Here is a 17860-nt window from a genome sequence, read left to right on the forward strand (position 1 = left end):
GGAGAGCTGGGGTTGTTTAGCCTGGAGAAGAGGAGGCTGAGGGGAGACCTTATTGTTCTCTACTACTACCTAAAAGGAGGTTGTGGTGAGGAGGGAGCTGGCATCTTCTCCCAAGTGACAGGGGACAGGACAAGGGGGAATGGCCTCAAGCTCCACCAGGCTTGACATCAGGAAAAAATTTTTTCACGGAAAGAGTCATTTGGCACTGGAACAGGCTGCCCAGGGAGGCGGTTGAGTCACCTTCCCTGGACGTGTTTAAGGGACAGATGGATGAAGTGCTTAGGGGCGTGGGTTAGGGAGTGTTAGGAATGGTTGGACTCAATGACCTCGTGGGTCCCTTCCAACCTGTTGATTCTATGGTTCTATGATTCTATACAATAGCAAACAGAAAAGCACTAAGAAGTTATTTTAGTCAGTAGAAGACAGGACTCGGACTCTGAGTACATACAGAGATCCGAAAAGTCTTGAGTAGGTCAAATCTGTTACTGGAAGAAAGAACCTAACTTAAAACTTCCCTCCCAGTTGTACCTGCTGCAAATAACACAGAAACTCATGTAAAGTACCACAGGTTTTCCTTTGGTTTTTTGTCTTTATTTTAAGGTGAACAACACTTGAACAATATTGAAAAACATGAGTTCAGGATACATTCTTCAAACTCATTAGAGATCCATTTTTTGCCATGAAAGTACAGGCATAGATGTTAGTTTGTTTCCTCACAGAAATACATTAACAATGCCTTTCCAGTTAAAAGATAAATGTATTCAAAATTTATGCATCATGCACATAGGAGATATGAGCTGATCTTGATAATTTCTATTAAAAGTATCAGTTGCTATAAGAAGTCTTTTTGGATTATATTTATTTGGAGTATCTTGTTTTTTCAAGCTTTTATAACAGTGTGCACATTATGGGACTGTATAATTTTAAAACTAACAAAGAGATTTGATATTTTGCCTTCCCTCAATATCACAACAGGATAGCATGCTTTAGAAATATATAGAAAGATGAGTATATCTTTTACATTTATTTCTCACTGATGGTCTGTGGTTTATTTTCTATGATTCTTTGAAAGACATATTGGAGGCCAAGATATTTGAGCAAGGTAGAATTTTACCTTGCATAAATGGTCAGCAAAAATCACACATGAAAGTAAACAGAATTACTACAGCACAAGATGGATCTACTTCTGGGTTTCACTTTATGTGATTAGTTTTCCTTTTGGTTTGTGCTAATATTGGTATAAGTACTCATGCGTATAAAGGAAAACTTCAAGAAGATTGTGTACAGCTCTGAATTCACGTACAGTTACAAAGACTGGCAATATTTGACGTGACCGAGGATGAAGAATTGCATTTCAAATACCACTTTTCAGACTTGACGTCCATTTTCTCTGGTTTTGTTTTGTTTTCTGTTTGTTTCAAAATCAAGTCAAATTGTCTCTTTCTGAGCCCTGTAAGCACAGCAGTGACGTGAATGCTGGTATCAGTAAGTCACTAAAAATATCTGTTTGTGCCTTTTAAACCTAGATTACCCAGGGCAGGAGACAAGTTGGTTAAATCGTTAGCCTAGGAATAAAGAAACTGATCACAAGTTTCAATTCTGCCAGTAAGATATAGGCAAATTAGTTGGCTTCTTCCTTTCTCAGTCTCCTATCTGTAAGACAGTGACAACCTAGCTTCCTTCTTTTGCTCAAATACCATCAACTGTTAATATGTTTATGCTTCAAGGATATCACATTAGTCAAAAATATATAAAATACTTTGACTAAAGAACTTGTGAAAATCCAAGATAACTGAGAAAATAAGTAGTAGACAACTGAAAAAATAAGACCACTGAGGAAAACTGATGATTCATTAATCACAGTTACAGTGCAGAAGATAAAGGCTATTTTGAGATTTAAGATGAGGTTTCTTTGGCATTCATGAAATTTGGGCCTGGATTTAGAGGAGTTGGGAAGAAAATTTGGACAGGAAGGATTATGATTACTTTATATTTATTTTCAACTCAACTAGCACCCTGAGGACAGGAAAGCAGAAATAAGATTTTATGCCTTTTATGCATTTTTTCTTTTGTAAAATGCAAAAACCATTTCCATATTTGGTAATTAAGCAGCACACTGGGGAACTTTTTGAGCATTGGACTGTGATTTTTTTATACCATTATGTTTTCACAGCAGCCCTTGTTACAATTTTGGCCTGAGACAACTAGTGGTCTCATGGACAATTCACATGCATGCGTTGGGAGTTAGTGTGGGAAAAGGACCACTCTCAAAGAGTTGATTTACATGTGGGCACCTTGTTTGGAAGGCAAGAGAATTTAATGTTATAGAAATAGGCTACTCAGTGCCAGCTGGCCTTTGTGCTTGAAATGACTGAAAGCCAAGATTTCTAGTTTGGAACAGGCTTGTTTAACAAAGGCAAGAATAGAGTTATGGTGTCTTGTGGTAAACCATAGGTTATCCATTACTCCATACTGGGTACACCCCTGGGATGTTCTCAAGGATCAGTTCTGTTGTTATTTGGAGAGATATTACCAGATAGTGCTTAGATCATAAGCTTGGATTTTTTCAGGCTTAGAAATAAAAATCACTCTTTAAAGATACAGGATCAGAGATGGTAATTGTATAACTTGGGTAGAATAACTTCCTTTATACCAGTTCCCTATGTGGAACCAGCAGCTACTGTCTATATGTAAGATACACCATGTCATTGCTCGGTAACTAGGGTTTCCCTGGCTTTGAGTGTACAAGTTGACACAAGCAAGACCAGGATAAACAGATTTCATAATTAACTGTTTGCTAAAGATCCAAATTCTACCTGTCTTTAAGTTGCGAACCTGCACCATATCTGGTGTAGGAAGTGACAAATGGGCAGGATCTGAAGTTTAGGGAAGAAGAATCTCAGTATATACCTGTACTATACATTTAGAATATTTATATATGTCAAATAAATTCAGCATAAGGCCACTGGACACTAAAGCCTTTACAAATTCTCAAACAACTGGGCTTTTAAACAAGACATTTTTTAGTTTTTCCTTCTGCAATAGGCGATATCAGCAAAGGTTACTGTAAGAAGCACAAGGTAATTCTTTTCTCCCTTATCTTTGAAATGTATTCCTCTAAAAATTATAACTTCTGGTGTTTTAGTGCTAATAATACAGATATTTAATAGCTTGTAAGAAAAGTCAATATGGTACATTCATCTCTACATTTAGATTCATCAATTGTCTGCTGCTATGTTTAGCTATCTAAACTGCATGCCACTGATTGAAAGTTAATGATTGTTCAGAAGTCATAATGTTACTTCAAGACTTTACTGGCAATGGAGAATGATCATTTAGAAGGCCCAAGGGCAAAGGCACAGGCTCACGGGAGTCCATGCAAGCCTGCTCATGACCTTAGCATCATTTTCCACATATAGGGATATGATAGCAAAGCCAGATTTATTTATTTTTCTTTCTGACTTGATGAGGATAAAGCTGATGGTTGTAGTTCATAAACAGTCTGTCCAAGAAAAGGTAACTTACAGAATGACAATCAGGATTTGCCTAAAAGTTGGGGTCTGTTGCTGTCTCTCACAGTAAAAACACAAAATATATATTTTAGCAACAAAGTTTTTTAAGTAACAGAATGTAATATGCCTATTACCAGTTTGGATACTGTTTATTTAAAAAAGATAAGGTAATGGAGAACTGAAAATACTTAATTATCAATAGTGTCCATTCCTGAGGCAAGTTTATGCGACCAACTGCAATACCAGGCCACTTCCTTTAGGTAATCATGTGTAAGTCAAGGCACTGTTCAGTGCACTTTTTCACCAATCAGAGATGGCACTTCTAGTGTTTCTACATCAGTACTGAATCAGTGGCAATATTTTTAATAGCAGAAATTTGTCAGATACACTATTCCTCCCACATGCTTTCTTCAGATGTTCTCCTTTAAGCTTTATTGATTGCATGCTGTGTGTCATGCCACAAACCTGAGCATTTATTTCTGTGTTAGCTCTTACTCAGATAACTGCATGTAAAGTTTTTACAGTTAGTATACCTCAAATCCTCCAAAATATTGCCAGCAACAGCATGGTAATTGTTTTTAATGTTATGGATAATGGTCAATGTATAAATATTTTGAGGTATACTGAAATTAATTACAAATATGTCTTAGGTGTCAATTCCTAAGTAAGCAATTAAAATCTAGAGCTTCATAGTATAGCCTACCTACCTTGGCTCTACAGAAACATGATATTACTGTATATATGCTAGGAGTGTGCACAGGCAAGTAGACTTCTAGGTGTTAGCTAGCTTTGAAGAAAAAGAACTGTTTGTTCTTGGGAATAATAAACAGATTCACAGCAAGTTTACTAGAATTGCTTCTTTACTGCAGAAAAAAAATATAAATCTCAAATTTTCTCTGTCTGCCAATAAAACTAAATAGTTAAGCTTTTCTGAAACTTAGACCACGGTGAGACCTCCCCTCTCTATATATCTGACTTTCAGTTTACCTCCAAACAAATTACTGGACTTTCTGTCAATATACACGTCTTACACTCAGTCAATATACTATGTCTTATACTTAGTCACTTGTGTTAGATTAGTTTCCTCTGTCAGATATTCCTTTTCCAAGCTATGGATAACATTGAAGTTTCAATTTGAGTGTTGTCCTCACTACGTTTTCAAGCTGCAGGGAGTAAGCCTATGGTTTTTCATAAGATAAATTGAGATTTTATATTTTTTTTTAATTTTAAATAATATATACGTTCTCTGCTTCCAAAACCTGCTTCTTCCTGTTAATAGCATGTATTATTTTTTTGAGACACGGTGCCAAACAATACATTAAGGAAAATATGTTCTTTGCTTTAGGAATTTGCATTTCTGGTCACATAAACAATACAGAATGAATAGGATATACGGTAGAGGTCCTCTTCTACAGCCTATTGATGTCAACAGAAAGACTCATGTGGCCTTTACACAACTGCTAAGTGACCAAAACACTTCTTTTCAAAGGATGTTATATGCCTTTGAGAGTTTGTTTGAAGGATTATAAAGGAGGAATACTACACAGAAGGATGGCAATGAAGAAAACTGCGCCTACGTAACGTAGTGGAAGAAGGCAGTTCTTCTAAAAAAACCCCAAAGTTCTATGTAGGAGAAGATACAAAGACAAGAAACAAACAAAAAAAAGCCCTTCACAAATTGTATAGGAAAAGAAAACAAATAGTTAGGTATAAAGTCTTAGGCAGAGAGAAAACAAAAGAGCAGAGCTGCAGCACACAGATTGATCCGTTTAAGACCTTAAATCTTGATTCAGTCTTAGTGTACTTTTTGTCTGAGAGTTGAATGAGTCTTTAAATTTTTCAGCTTTCAAAAAACTATTTTTCAGCTTCCAGGGGAACTACGCCTACATGAGGGCTGCTAGAAAAACCTTACTACAGGGCTGTGTGAACATCACACTTATCCTTACAGTGCTTCTGGCAAAATATTTGTTAGGCCTTCTTAAATAATCTCTTGGCAATACATGTACTTTTCAGAGCACATTTATGCCTGAGCACTACATCCTGAAAATATAACACATTAGCATATTAATTCAGTTTGTGTCATACTTACTAAATTTACTTGCAATTATAGAGAAATTGTACTGTGCTGTGCTTTCTCTGTCCAGTAATTCATTAGTAGCAATTGTTCCTTCAGTAGCATCTATTGTAAAGTAGCTGTCCACATCGCTCTTCCAATCGATGAAATATCTGTATGTGAAGAACATTAAACAAAGTAGATGCAAATATGCAAAGATTACTCATTTATCATAACAGCAGTCTAGCACTCAAGTTTTGTTATTTTTTTCTCTTCCCAGCTATTACCATTCTTGCAGGAATAAGACAATAAAGAAAGATTTGCTTGTTTGTTCGTTTTTAGAGTTGGAATGTTCAAATGAAAATAGGATAAAATAAAAGATTTAGGAATTCTGATGTTCAGATTATTTGATATGTTTGAGCTCTCAAGAAGTTGTTGCACTTCCTCTGTGACCCTGATCACTTTGGAACACACTAAGTTTAAAGGGAAAGGGAGAAAAGCTATGTGAAACAGTGCTTATGGTATGAGTAGTGATGAAAAGTGGATCGAATCTGTTCTCTTTACATATGTGTGTAGCTGCAATATGCTGGAAGTAGCCTCACTGGCCTTACAAGGAGGTGTCCTAGTGAACATATACAGACTGTTGGTACAGTCTACTCAAAGAATCCTGAAGAGATGTTAAAATGGAAGATGGAGAAGAGCGTGCTTATTCCCCTTACATACATAGGAGCAATGAAAGGCTTTTGCCTTTGAAAAGAATAGGCAACTTTCACTGGAGCTGCGAGGAATATCATTTTTTTCTAATTCTCCTGAGGCTTTGTTCATAAAAAAGTGTGAATGCAGATTCAGAACTCAAAATGTGTACTTACTCGTTATTTTTCTCCAGCAAGGACTTAATAGAAAGCAGAGATGTAAGAAAGAGCTTACAAACATAGCTGCTTAAAAGCTATTGGATAATTATTCCAAACCCATTTCCCTTAAATGCTAATTAATTTTAAGGTCTATTTTCACATTTTATGTTACTGTTTGTAGTCATAACAGAATAATAATTTTTCTGATTCCATGCTGCCAGCTGCTAATGTTATTTTTATTGTTATTCTCTTCATACCTTGATGATGTTTCTAAAAAACTAGGCAGGATGAAATTCAGAAAGCTATTTGTGAGCAGTAGGAAATAAGAAGAAAATGGCACTCAACAACAAATACATTTAGAAGTTCATAAAGGCCAGAGGACTGTGCCTATAAAAATCATTGCATGTAAACCAGTGAGAATAAGAATAAATGCTAGCATTACTTTCACTGATCAGTGTGATTCATGGAAATAATATGTAGAAAATGTGACGACAAACACTGTATTTATTGTTGTAGAAGGAAGCAAAGGTAGAAAGGGGTATATGGCATATACCTGAATATAATATCTAAGATTGAGACTCAAAAATCCAAATAGCTCAGGAAGATTGGAATAGTAAAACAATCACAAATAAGGTACCATACTCCTTTGGAGACATTTTTTTTTTTTATAAAAATCACAAGAAAATCTTACCTGTAGATGAGATTCAAGTTATTTCATCAACTGACAGGCATCACTACCAGTTCATCACTTTATTTGAAAAGCTTCAGAAAAGATTTGCTAACAGCAGCATGCACTCTTTTGCACAGCTGAGGAGGCACATTTTCTTGAGTATGATAATACTGCCTACTCACATCTGAAATTTCAATCTCATTGTTCAAAATTTGGTCGACATAAAAGTTACGAAATACGTATGTCATGTATTAGAAAAATCACACTGCGATACACTGTTTGGAGTTTTGCGTGTTCAATAGATCACAAAATTAAATATGCAGCCACACACAAATAAATAAGATTCAAGCATAAGAAGATAACCTTCCCTGTCTTTCCCCTTAGGAAGATGAGCTTTGTCTAAGTACCCTGCACACCACAGTACAAGCCAGTGAAGAAAGCACAAGACCTAATAACAAAGCATAGTGTTGCTGACAGTCCCCTTCACTGGGAGGCTTTGAAACTACAGAAAACAGTTTGAACACTGCTGTATTTGAAGTTGAGTTCAAGCACGAATATATGTAGGATGAGACTCTGATCATTTATCTGCAAGCATTCAGGCAGGTGATTAACTTCATGCACAAGCCCAGTGTGCCTGCTCCTAAACATAAGCATCAGGACTATCAAAGTCCACAGTAAGCACTGCAAGACTAGCACAACTCCCGCTGAAGCTAGTGGCAAAATTCCTCTTGGCTTCAGTGGAAATGAAACCTCTGGGAACTGAAAAATTTCATAAAAACAGAACTGGAACAGTTCTTCTGAATTCATTGTCTTCATCTGTGTAACACTGTGGAAACTACAGCTTTGTTAGCATTGTTCGTTCTTTTTTTTTTTTTTTTTTTAATTTGTCTTTAAAAACAAGACTTCCTTGTCTTCCTTCTCCCACTGTATGACGATTAGACTACAAAGGTAAGAGAAGTAGGAGGAAATATTGGAGATTTATTGCCTGAAATATTAATATTTACAGGGAAAACTGCAAACAGACAGCTCTTCTGGACATAGGCTGTTCCCAGATACTTCAGTAAGTCTGTAATGCTTACTAAAGAAGCGAATGGGACACCATCTGGCTGCTTTTCAAATGGGAATTTTTGGAACATCCCAAAGGGAAGTCATTTTGGGGAAGGACCTAAAGGACACGTAGGTTCCTTTTACAGCCTTAAAGCGCTCTTTCACACAGTCTGATGCTCAAGGTGAGATTCTTCATAAGTAGTACAGCCAGAGTCAGTCTCTTTCTAAGGTCAAAAGTATTGTCTGAGCTCTGTCTTTTAGTTGAAAATAGAAAGGTTTCAAGAAGAGAAGAAAGGGGATAAGGTTCTCTAACCAGAAAAATCAGTAACTTTCCAGAGATAAACCCAGGTATCTAAGACATACAGCCTGACTTTTGTTGTTAGATTGTGACACAAAGAGGAACACTGCTGAACTGCTGGTATTAGGACAGCTGTCTAGATCTTCTAGTCATGGTCTAGCAGTTTGAAGCAACTGAAGTCAGTTGTTTTGACTGCTGAAAGTCCCTGCAAGACAGATCATGGATAACTGCACTAATTCCAAGAGGCAGCTCTCTCCTTGAAAAGTTAGGGAAAACTAGCACAGACTCACTTGTTGAAAAGAGGGCTCATCTTCTTTTGAAGAGCAGAGGACAATGGGGAAGACTATGTCGGCTTTAGCTGCAGCACAGAAGATAACAGAGTGCTTAATGGAGCGCTGCTGAATATATGAGTGACAGTAGATCAACCTTGTAAGGATAACAGGAAATCTGAGCCATCAAGCAGACAATGGTAATTGCCTTAAACTGTTATATTATGAATAAAAGAATTGGACAGCTATCCTGCTGCTATGGAAACATGTGACAACACGCTCAGAAGGGATGGGAGGTGGCAGGAGGTTAATGAGGCTGTGAAGCTCAGGATTTGGGTTGTGGTTTTTGGCCTTGAAAGTGTGGAAGGAAGACTTTCTGTGCTTAGCAGGGATGGCCTTGGGAATGATAGGATCCATTCTCACCAAAAATTTGTAGACCTTGCCAATTCTTTCTTTGTTGCTCTATCTTGATAGTGACAGCAGTGTTGACCCAATACAACAAAGGAATTATATAAAAAGCTACAGCATGCAACACTTACACCAAATTACAATCTTCAAGGACTTAAGGACACCTTTAAGTAAAGCAACGAAGCTCATGAAGGGACTGGGGAACAAATCTTATGAGGAGTGGCTAAGGGAATTGGGGTTGTTTAGCCTAGAGAAGAGGAAGCTGAGGGGAGACCTTATCACTGTCTACAAATACATGAAAGGAGGTTGTGGAGAGGTGGGTGTTGGTCTCTTCTCCGAAGTGATAGGTGATAGGACGAGAGGGAATGCCCTCAAGTTACACAAGGGGAGGTTCATATTGGACCTTAGGAAAAATGTCTTCATTTAAAGGGTTATCAAGCACTGGAACAGGCTGCCCAGGGAGATGGTTGAGTAACCATCTCCAGAGATATTTAAAGGACAGGTAGATGAAGTGCTTAGGGATATGATTTAGTAGTGGACAGGTACGGTTGGACTTGATGATCTCAAAGGTCTTTTCCAACCTAGTGATTCTATGATTCTATGATTCTTACGTGATGGCCTTAATTACTGTGATTGTCCTAGTGATGGAAGCACTCTCAAATCTTCTTTTGAAGAGGATATCATAAAAGTAGAGGAAGTAAATTAACAGAAAATCAAGAGGTACCAAAAAAAATTACTGGGTGCACAATGTTGTTACAGTGAAAGCCGAGTCATATCAAAGTCTAAGTGCTCTCTCGCACGTTCCTATCCCTGAAGCACCTTGGTGTATTTATCCATACTTATGCTTACGTGTAGCTGGTGGCAACATCCGTATGTATTGAAAAGCAGAATTTAGGTTTTATTCAAGCTACTATAACATCATTTTAGACTGGAAGGTATCAGAGACTAATTAAAGGAGCACAGTTGCAATACCTTGATCATATACACCCATATGTCTTAGATAATCAAAGCATAAACAGGAACAGTCTTGTAGCTCTGCCATATCGCTGCCTATGAGAAGCATGAAGGAACTTACGAACCTCTGAGAAAAATTATTTGTTTCCAGATAATGGAAAGGAGTCGTCCAATTAAGTGAATAGTAACACACTTAACATTTAATTACTTGCTTTCTCTTTTCTTTTACTGCTCCACAAATGGGGTATAGTAATTACAACCAGTCTTCTAAAAGAAGATAAAGAAGATAAAGAAAAAAAAAAAAAGAAAGAAAAAGCTGAAGTGGGTACATTCCTTTAGTTTTTGTACTTGATGCAGGATTGTCCTTCATTACCAGTGCTACCCATCAGCATAAATATTCTCATCCGTATTTCAATTTCTATTCTGAAATTGTAACTTAAGCAGACCCAGATGGTGAATCTAAGAAAACCCAAGCCACAAATTTTCAGTCTATACTCTGAATAATTTAGCTGCCAATCCCAGTTTAGGAATCATCTTATTACTCAAGTACTGGAATGAAGCATTTTAGAGACACAAAAATTCCTAACAGGATAAGACAAAAACCAGTAACATTTCTAAGACAAACTGTGCATTCAGCTGTGCTTTTCCAACCCACAATTTTTCCCAACTTCAGATGTGTACTTAGTACACTACTCTGTAACTGAACCATATTGGAAAGAGAAAAAAATCCTCCTTTCCACTTTTTTGTAGTGTCTTGACTGGATGGGGTCTTTTTAAGTTTAATTGCACTGAACGTGCTCTTTTATTGGGTCACTAGTGCCTTCTGATCTTGCCCAAGCACTGCATTCTTAGTCAGACACTCTGGAAAGCTCTTATGGCCAGTCAATGGTGGGAGAAGGAGGTGCCTGCAGCTCTCAGATGGGCTCAGGCACCTCTGAGAGTACTTGGGTCACCTTGGAGATATCTGAGAAACTGGGTGAACCACAGGTTTCAATTCAGGCATTTCAGTCCACTGAAGTAATGTGACTTTCTCAGTCCAGACTGAATTGTTGGTATATTTTGCTGCTTGAACCTGGTTTGTTTAGTATTACCCACCTGAGAGGTTTCGGTTTGACCGCTCTGAGAGAATTGCAAGAGAAAGTACTTCTGTTGATAAGGAGCAAATGAGCAATATGGTTGAAATGTTCATATATGCAAATTAGGTACTCTGGACTATGAATCTTAAATTACAAAGGAAATGAAAGAATTTACAGAAATAGACTTTTTCTGTTTTGAGGGGAAAGGTCATTGGAAAAAATGAGAACAACAATAAGATAAACTTAACATTGATGTTGAAAAGAGGAAAAGATAACTGTCCTTGCAATATCTTTCCTGTAAATGAAGGCTATATTTTGTATCCGGCAAGATATCAGATCTGTAGGCCAAGAGCCTTAGAGACAGCAAAGTGACTGACTTCAGAAAATATAGACTTAAGCGATTCCTCTTTTTCTTATTAAATTAGTTAATTGCAAAGAGTATCCTCAAAAAGTTAAAAAAGACAGTGACAATATGAGCTCAACAAAGCCAGAAACCACTCATTTGAAGACTGATGATTTCTGGCCATTGTGCCTCCATGCAGAGGCGTTTCCTCAAGAATTCCAGTTCATTTTCTTATTTTGAGAGGGACAAATAACATGGTTGTTATAGGTGTTTTATAAAAATATCTAAACTTGTCTTTACTCATGATTTGCTGATGTAAAGCACATTCCTTACTCTGGTACCTAGTAACATAGAATACTGATTTTTGGGAGAAAAGATATTTGCAAAGAAACACGAAGGATGAAATAACAATTTGCTGTAATGTGACAGATCGTTTCTTTATGTGTACAAACTTAAACTGTTTAAACTGTGTTCACTTTAAGTTTTATTTAAATATTGAACTGCAGGTAGATATTATTCAAAGTTTATGTCAACTTGAGAGAGTTAAATACCACCCATTATATCAGAAATTATAGATGGGACAAAAAAGATTAGAAATATAAGTGGAATATAATAAGATTCATTTGGGAATTAATCAGGTAGAATTTTTTGTAATTCCAATACATATATCATTAAATAGATGAAAGAAACCTGTAAAACAGGAGTGACAAAAAGGATGAGAAACTAGAAGAAGACAAACAAGACTTTAGGTGTGATTTGACTACCCAAAAGTCGAAAGGAACAGTCATGTGCTGTGGTTAGAAAAGATTACTGCATACAACCAGGTGTTGAGAAAATGACACCTCTGCAACAGAATTTTGTCCTGGGTATTGTGTCACTAGAGAGATATCAACAAGCTGGAGGGATTTTATAGCAAAGCAAGGCACCATGACTTATAAGGAAAGATTAAAATAGCTAAAATATGTTTTGCTTGGATAAGACATAACAAAAGGGAGGCATGATAATGGTCTACAGATAGATGAAGGGCTTAAAAACTGGAAAAGGAAAGATATTATCTTGTGAAGCAGAGAGAAGCAGAGAGGCAAAATTAAGAAAGGGAAAATTTGTTATGTACATAATTCTTTCTGTCAGTGATGTATATTATGTTGCACACAAAGGTAATGATAAGAGTTCTGTCATTTGGTACCACAAAGCTAAGCTATGTAAAGTAATGGAGACTGTGCAGTAAGGGAAAATTTCTAGAAAGATGGAACAATAGTCTGCATAACATTCACGTTGCCCTGTGTTAAAACAACAACAGAGTTCCTTCTCGTCTTCTTTAAGTGCCCACTACAATATACTGTATGTATACTGTATGTGTACAAATGATTAGATGTACGAAAGACTAGATAAATGTAATAACATGAAAATACTTTTTCTTGAATAGAACTCAATATAAAAAATAAATTTCTTAATATAACAAAACAGGACCTCTCTTGTGCTGAACTCCTAGTTTTAATACCCTGGTTTTAATACTCTGATACTCTGTTTAGAGGAAGCAAAACCGGTCAAACTTTTTTCCTGTTACATGAAAATGTGATCTTGTATATTCATAGAGTTATTACAGAAATCTAATGCTAAGAGTAGTAAAATAACATTTGAAGTTTTACTGTAAAATTTTCCTATTATTGACCAAAAAATATGTAGGATATGGTAATATTCCAAAGTGGAAGATGTTGTTCTGCTACATTGCCTTTTTTTGTTTATATGTTTAAATAATTCATTAAGCCATCTCCTTTAATGGGAGTAGAAGCTTTCTGTACCTTTGCTGAAGATCTTCAGAAGACTGCTGAGGCATTAGAGGTCAAATCAAAGGAAACCTTGACTAATTTGCTGTCAGATCTTATCCTGTGGGTAATCCTGTGGATACCAGCTGGATCCCAGAGGAGCCCTACCCATGCAGATACATAATAATCTCAGTGCTTAATATTTAATTATTTTTTTCCCCAGAATGAAGGGGTAGGGTACTAAGCATGAACAAAAATCCCAACAAACCAACAAACAAAACACCCCAATAAACAAAAACCAAAATGTAGCTGAAACGTGAAAAGGAAGCAGTGTCACAATTCAGTACTATCTAACTAGTGATATTAAATATTAACGTAATTTCTCTCTTAACTGCCCAGTCAGACATAATCACAGAAGGGCTTCTGATGCTGTTCCAGGTTAAGTGATTATCTCCTAACCTCATCTTGATTACTGCTTCCGGTCACTATTAGTCCGACAGTTCTCTCAAATGTAATTTCCTTTTAAAATGAAATGGGTCAGTTTGTAAAGATATAGTTTGGTTTCAGCTGGTTTCTTACCTAATCTGCTTTACAAACGGGGTTAATGGGCAGTTGCACTTGCAGAACTGATGCCAATAATCCTCTTATGGATAATGTTGGGTCTCAAGATGCAACCAAAAACTAAGAAAACAAGGTAGTTTGTCTAACTTGCTCTAAGTGCCTTTACAGTTGTGTATTAATACAAAACCAACAAGGTGAGCCTAGGAAGAAGTATTAGTATCATTGCTTTGTTCAAAAGTTGCAAAAACTAGAGATGCCTGTGTGGGCAATTAAATATAAGCGTCATAACTGTCTTTCATATTATACCACATCACACTTGCCACACTTAAATAAACCCCTCAATTTACTGATACATTAAAATATTTTTGACAGTTTTACCATGACTTTTCCTTGATCATTCCACTCAAAATGCCTTATTTCTTTACAATTTTCTATAGATTTTTTGAAAGGTACTTAGCACTATTTAGAGCTACTGTAATAATCCAAGCTGAGTGTTTAACATTCCACAGAAATAATTCCTCTAGTCTCTTTGGGAAAGGATAGACTTGTATTTGTTAAAATATTTTGGCTTAAAAGGCAGAGAATTTTTAGATTATTTTGAAAAAACCCAAATCAGTTGTTGAACTCCTCTGTCCCCTTTTCTAGTAGAGTTCAGCATTATAATTTCTCAGACTGATATCTCATAAGCCGTACTCTGGTATTCTCAGAACGAATCTTGTCCATACTGCACTTCAGGTAGTCATGCTTTAGAGAAGGACAGATGAATTTGTTACCCTTTGATAGAAGAAGCAAAGAATTCTTGTTAAAATGTTCTGCACTTATTGTCTTTGCATTTATATAACACACCATCATTCACATGAAAAAATAACACAGTTTGTATCTTATGCATACTACATGGCTGGGTTCACAGTCCCTTGTATGGGGTTGCATACCTCATTTTTAATCAAGAGAGTGAAAGATTAGTGATTTTTGCAGTCAGTAGCTTATCTGGTCTGGAATGAGTAATACCAGAGCAAATAAATTAGACTTTGCTCCTTTGGAGAAAATCAACCATTATGTAGAATTAATGGACAGGGAAGCAGTGGCTGCTGAAGGGTCAGAGTCAAACAAGGGAAGCTGTTAAATTTTTCATAAGCCTTATAAATCTTAGATAAGAATTTTACTAAAACAAGGTAAGAAATATAGGTAATAAAATGCGCTGCAGTTCAGTTACCAGCTCTTCCAAACTGCTAGTTCTGCCTGTCTACAAATTCCTGTGCCCTCCCCTTAAAGGTTTTGTACATTCGCTTATCAAAATCTTCAGTCAACTCCATTGTCTGCTCTGCATTTCTCATTACCAGCCGAGGATCTCATCAAAAGTCATTGTCAATTGGAGAATGCATTGGTTTTATTCAGTTTTAACATTGTTTTTTCCTGCCTCATTAAGCAGGCAGAACAGCAAGACAGTCAGGCAGAGGGAAAGCTCTGTTTAATTGAGGCTCAGTTGTTGGGACTGCAAGCAGGAGTAGAAGACGACACATTGAACTTAATCCCCTCACTCTAGTCTTAGCAGTCAATGGTGCCATGGTGGGAAAGTGTTAGAGCACTTTCTCTACCAGCACCACAAATTATAGGCCCTGAACACCACCTTTGATTTTGAAAGGTGTACATTTATCTTTAGCACTGCTGCCTGTTCTCTCCACCATCATCCTGTCCATAGCACGAAGGACTCACCACTCACATTCATTGAGGTACCCAGGCACCAAAGGGTTCATCTCACAGCTGTTGAGAAAGAGCACAGAGTTCCTGCTTGGGTCATTTTAGGTGAGTAAAGGGCATGCTTGGATGAGCATCCAGATGTGTATCAGCATCTCTATCAATGGGCACAATAAAGGCAGAAAGTCAGAGTGTAAATGAGTCTGAGTGAAACCCTTCCCCCCAGCTCTTAAAAAGGATGAGAGGGGAGGAAAAGAGATGTTACTACATCAGATACTTAGCCTCAGCAGAAGTTGAAATTGTATTTTGTACGTGGGTGCATATGAGCTAAACACTGCAGGACAAGATAGAGACGCTTCCTGAACCTCTATTCCCATTTCTGGCCTGAAATGTTATATCTTCTGATAAAGTGCAAAGGCAAAAGGTAACATAGCTGCTGCAGAGGAGGGCAGGCCTAGTGGCATAAAATCAATAGAAATAATCTTTTGTTGCTTTGCTTTTGCATCATGTAAATATCATCTCTGGTTTATATCTTTTGGATACCAAAATCTGAACAAATCTCTCATATTTTTTACGCAGACAAAAAAAAAGCTGAAGCAAGATGCTGATGCTGAAACAATGAAAGAAAAAGCAAACAACGGCAAGCATGCTGACTCTACAGAAAGCTGCAGCATACAACAAAGGATTTATTGCTTGTTTAGATCTTCAGCTGGGACTCACTTGAATTGTCAGATGGATCTGCAAGAGAAAACACTAAGTGAAGTCAGGAACTGGAGGCTGCATAATTGCTTTGAAGCTGTTTTGGTGAAGTGCTCGTAGAGTAAGAGATTATTTGCTGGACTCTCTCCAGTATGTCCATGACTCCCTTGTACTGAGGAGCCCAAAACTGGACACAGTAAAAGTAGAAATTGCTGAGATCTGTCTATACCCACATTCAGGTTGTGACTGAAACTTCCAAAGACAGCGATCAGAAAAAGCATATAGCTCTCAAATTCTCCATTGTTAAAACTTCACAAGCCCACAAGCAAAAACCCCGAAAACTCAAATATGCAAGAAACTTTGTAACTTTATATGCAGTTCTTATTTAAACATAAGCATTTTAGGACAGGACAGTAAAGCCAGCATTTACACACAGGCATAAAGGAGAAATTCAGATGAAAGGACTTGAAATCTGACTAGGTTGCAAATGTTAAAATAATATTCTTATGGAAAGGGACATAAGGCCTTTAATTAAAAATGCTGGAAAGCTTAATTTTATACTAGGAAGATGGTTTCAGATTTGACTTCTCATACCACTGTGCATAATAACCAGCTAATATTCTTCCCTGCATCATGTAAGTTTTTCTTAGACGTTGGTTCAAGTCCCGACCCTTTATAATTCTCTTATTGTCAAGCCCTGAGAGATTCACAGCTTGGTGATATATGGCTGCAGTCCTTAAACCACTCTTTTAATCTTAGAATTGCTTTCCAGAATGCTTGAGGAATCCATTGCTGGAGAAACTTGGAATAAGAGTCCTTGATGAAAAATCAGGAAGACTATTATTTGAGCTAAAGTAAAATTGCAGTGTATGCCTCTGGGGTGAGAACTAGCTTTGTAAAATCACATCACCAGGTGGTACAAGTGCTGTGAAGTAAACCAGAACTATTATGCTCATATTGTTCCTTTCTTCTCACTCTGGCTTTCTAGCTATTTCCAATGAATTTAAAAGCTTTCCCTGCCACGTTATTCTTTTCTGCCTTGAAGCTGAATGCACGCTTGTTGATTTTCAGCATCCACTCCTTCACAAGCAGGTCATTCACTTAAAGCAGTAGTCCATAAACTTCTTGGATCTACACATACATTTAGTTCTAAACTGCTAACTGACATTTTATAGCTTAATACGATTGCATATGCCAAGTGAAGATCACTTCCTGTTTTCCACAAGCTTCAGTAAGTTGATGAATTGCAGACTATAAATAAAGGTTACTGGCCTCTCTCAGTTTTAAATTTTGTTTTCAGTTGCTTTTGACTTTCTGGACTTAGTAAATAATATTTCATGCTGCAAGTGCTTCTAGGAGTTGATCTAGCAATATTTATGCAAGTCAAATGGAGTCTAGCAATTTGGGAAGAGATGACTTTCCTCTAGAACAGGCTTTCTGACTTGTGCCAGAAAGTACTCACTTTCACTCCGTGTTCCTTTTTGTTTTATGAAAAGATTGAAAAGTTTTGAGGTTTTTGTTTTTGTTTTTATAGTGGCTACCTGTAGTAGTTCTGAGTCGATCAATGAATCTGAGGTACCACAGTCCTTGAATTAATACAATTGTGTTATTTGCCAAATGAGCTGTGATAACTCTCTGCTTGTGCACACTTAATCCAT

General features: G+C 36.9%; 1 protein-coding gene across 4 annotated transcripts in view; it reads right to left on the reverse strand.

The window, feature by feature from the left end:
- CDH12 (cadherin 12) overlaps positions 1-17860 on the reverse strand; it is a 544062-nt gene that overhangs the window by 21949 nt on the left and 504253 nt on the right. For all 4 annotated transcript variants that reach the window (XM_054059459.1, XM_054059460.1, XM_054059461.1 and 1 more), the window contains one exon: positions 5602-5738. In XM_054059459.1, coding sequence (XP_053915434.1) covers positions 5602-5738 — 137 coding nt within the window. The remainder of the gene's footprint in view (positions 1-5601; positions 5739-17860) is intronic.

Source organism: Cuculus canorus, chromosome 2 (genome assembly GCF_017976375.1).
Source record: "Cuculus canorus isolate bCucCan1 chromosome 2, bCucCan1.pri, whole genome shotgun sequence".
NCBI lineage: Eukaryota > Metazoa > Chordata > Aves > Cuculiformes > Cuculidae > Cuculus > Cuculus canorus.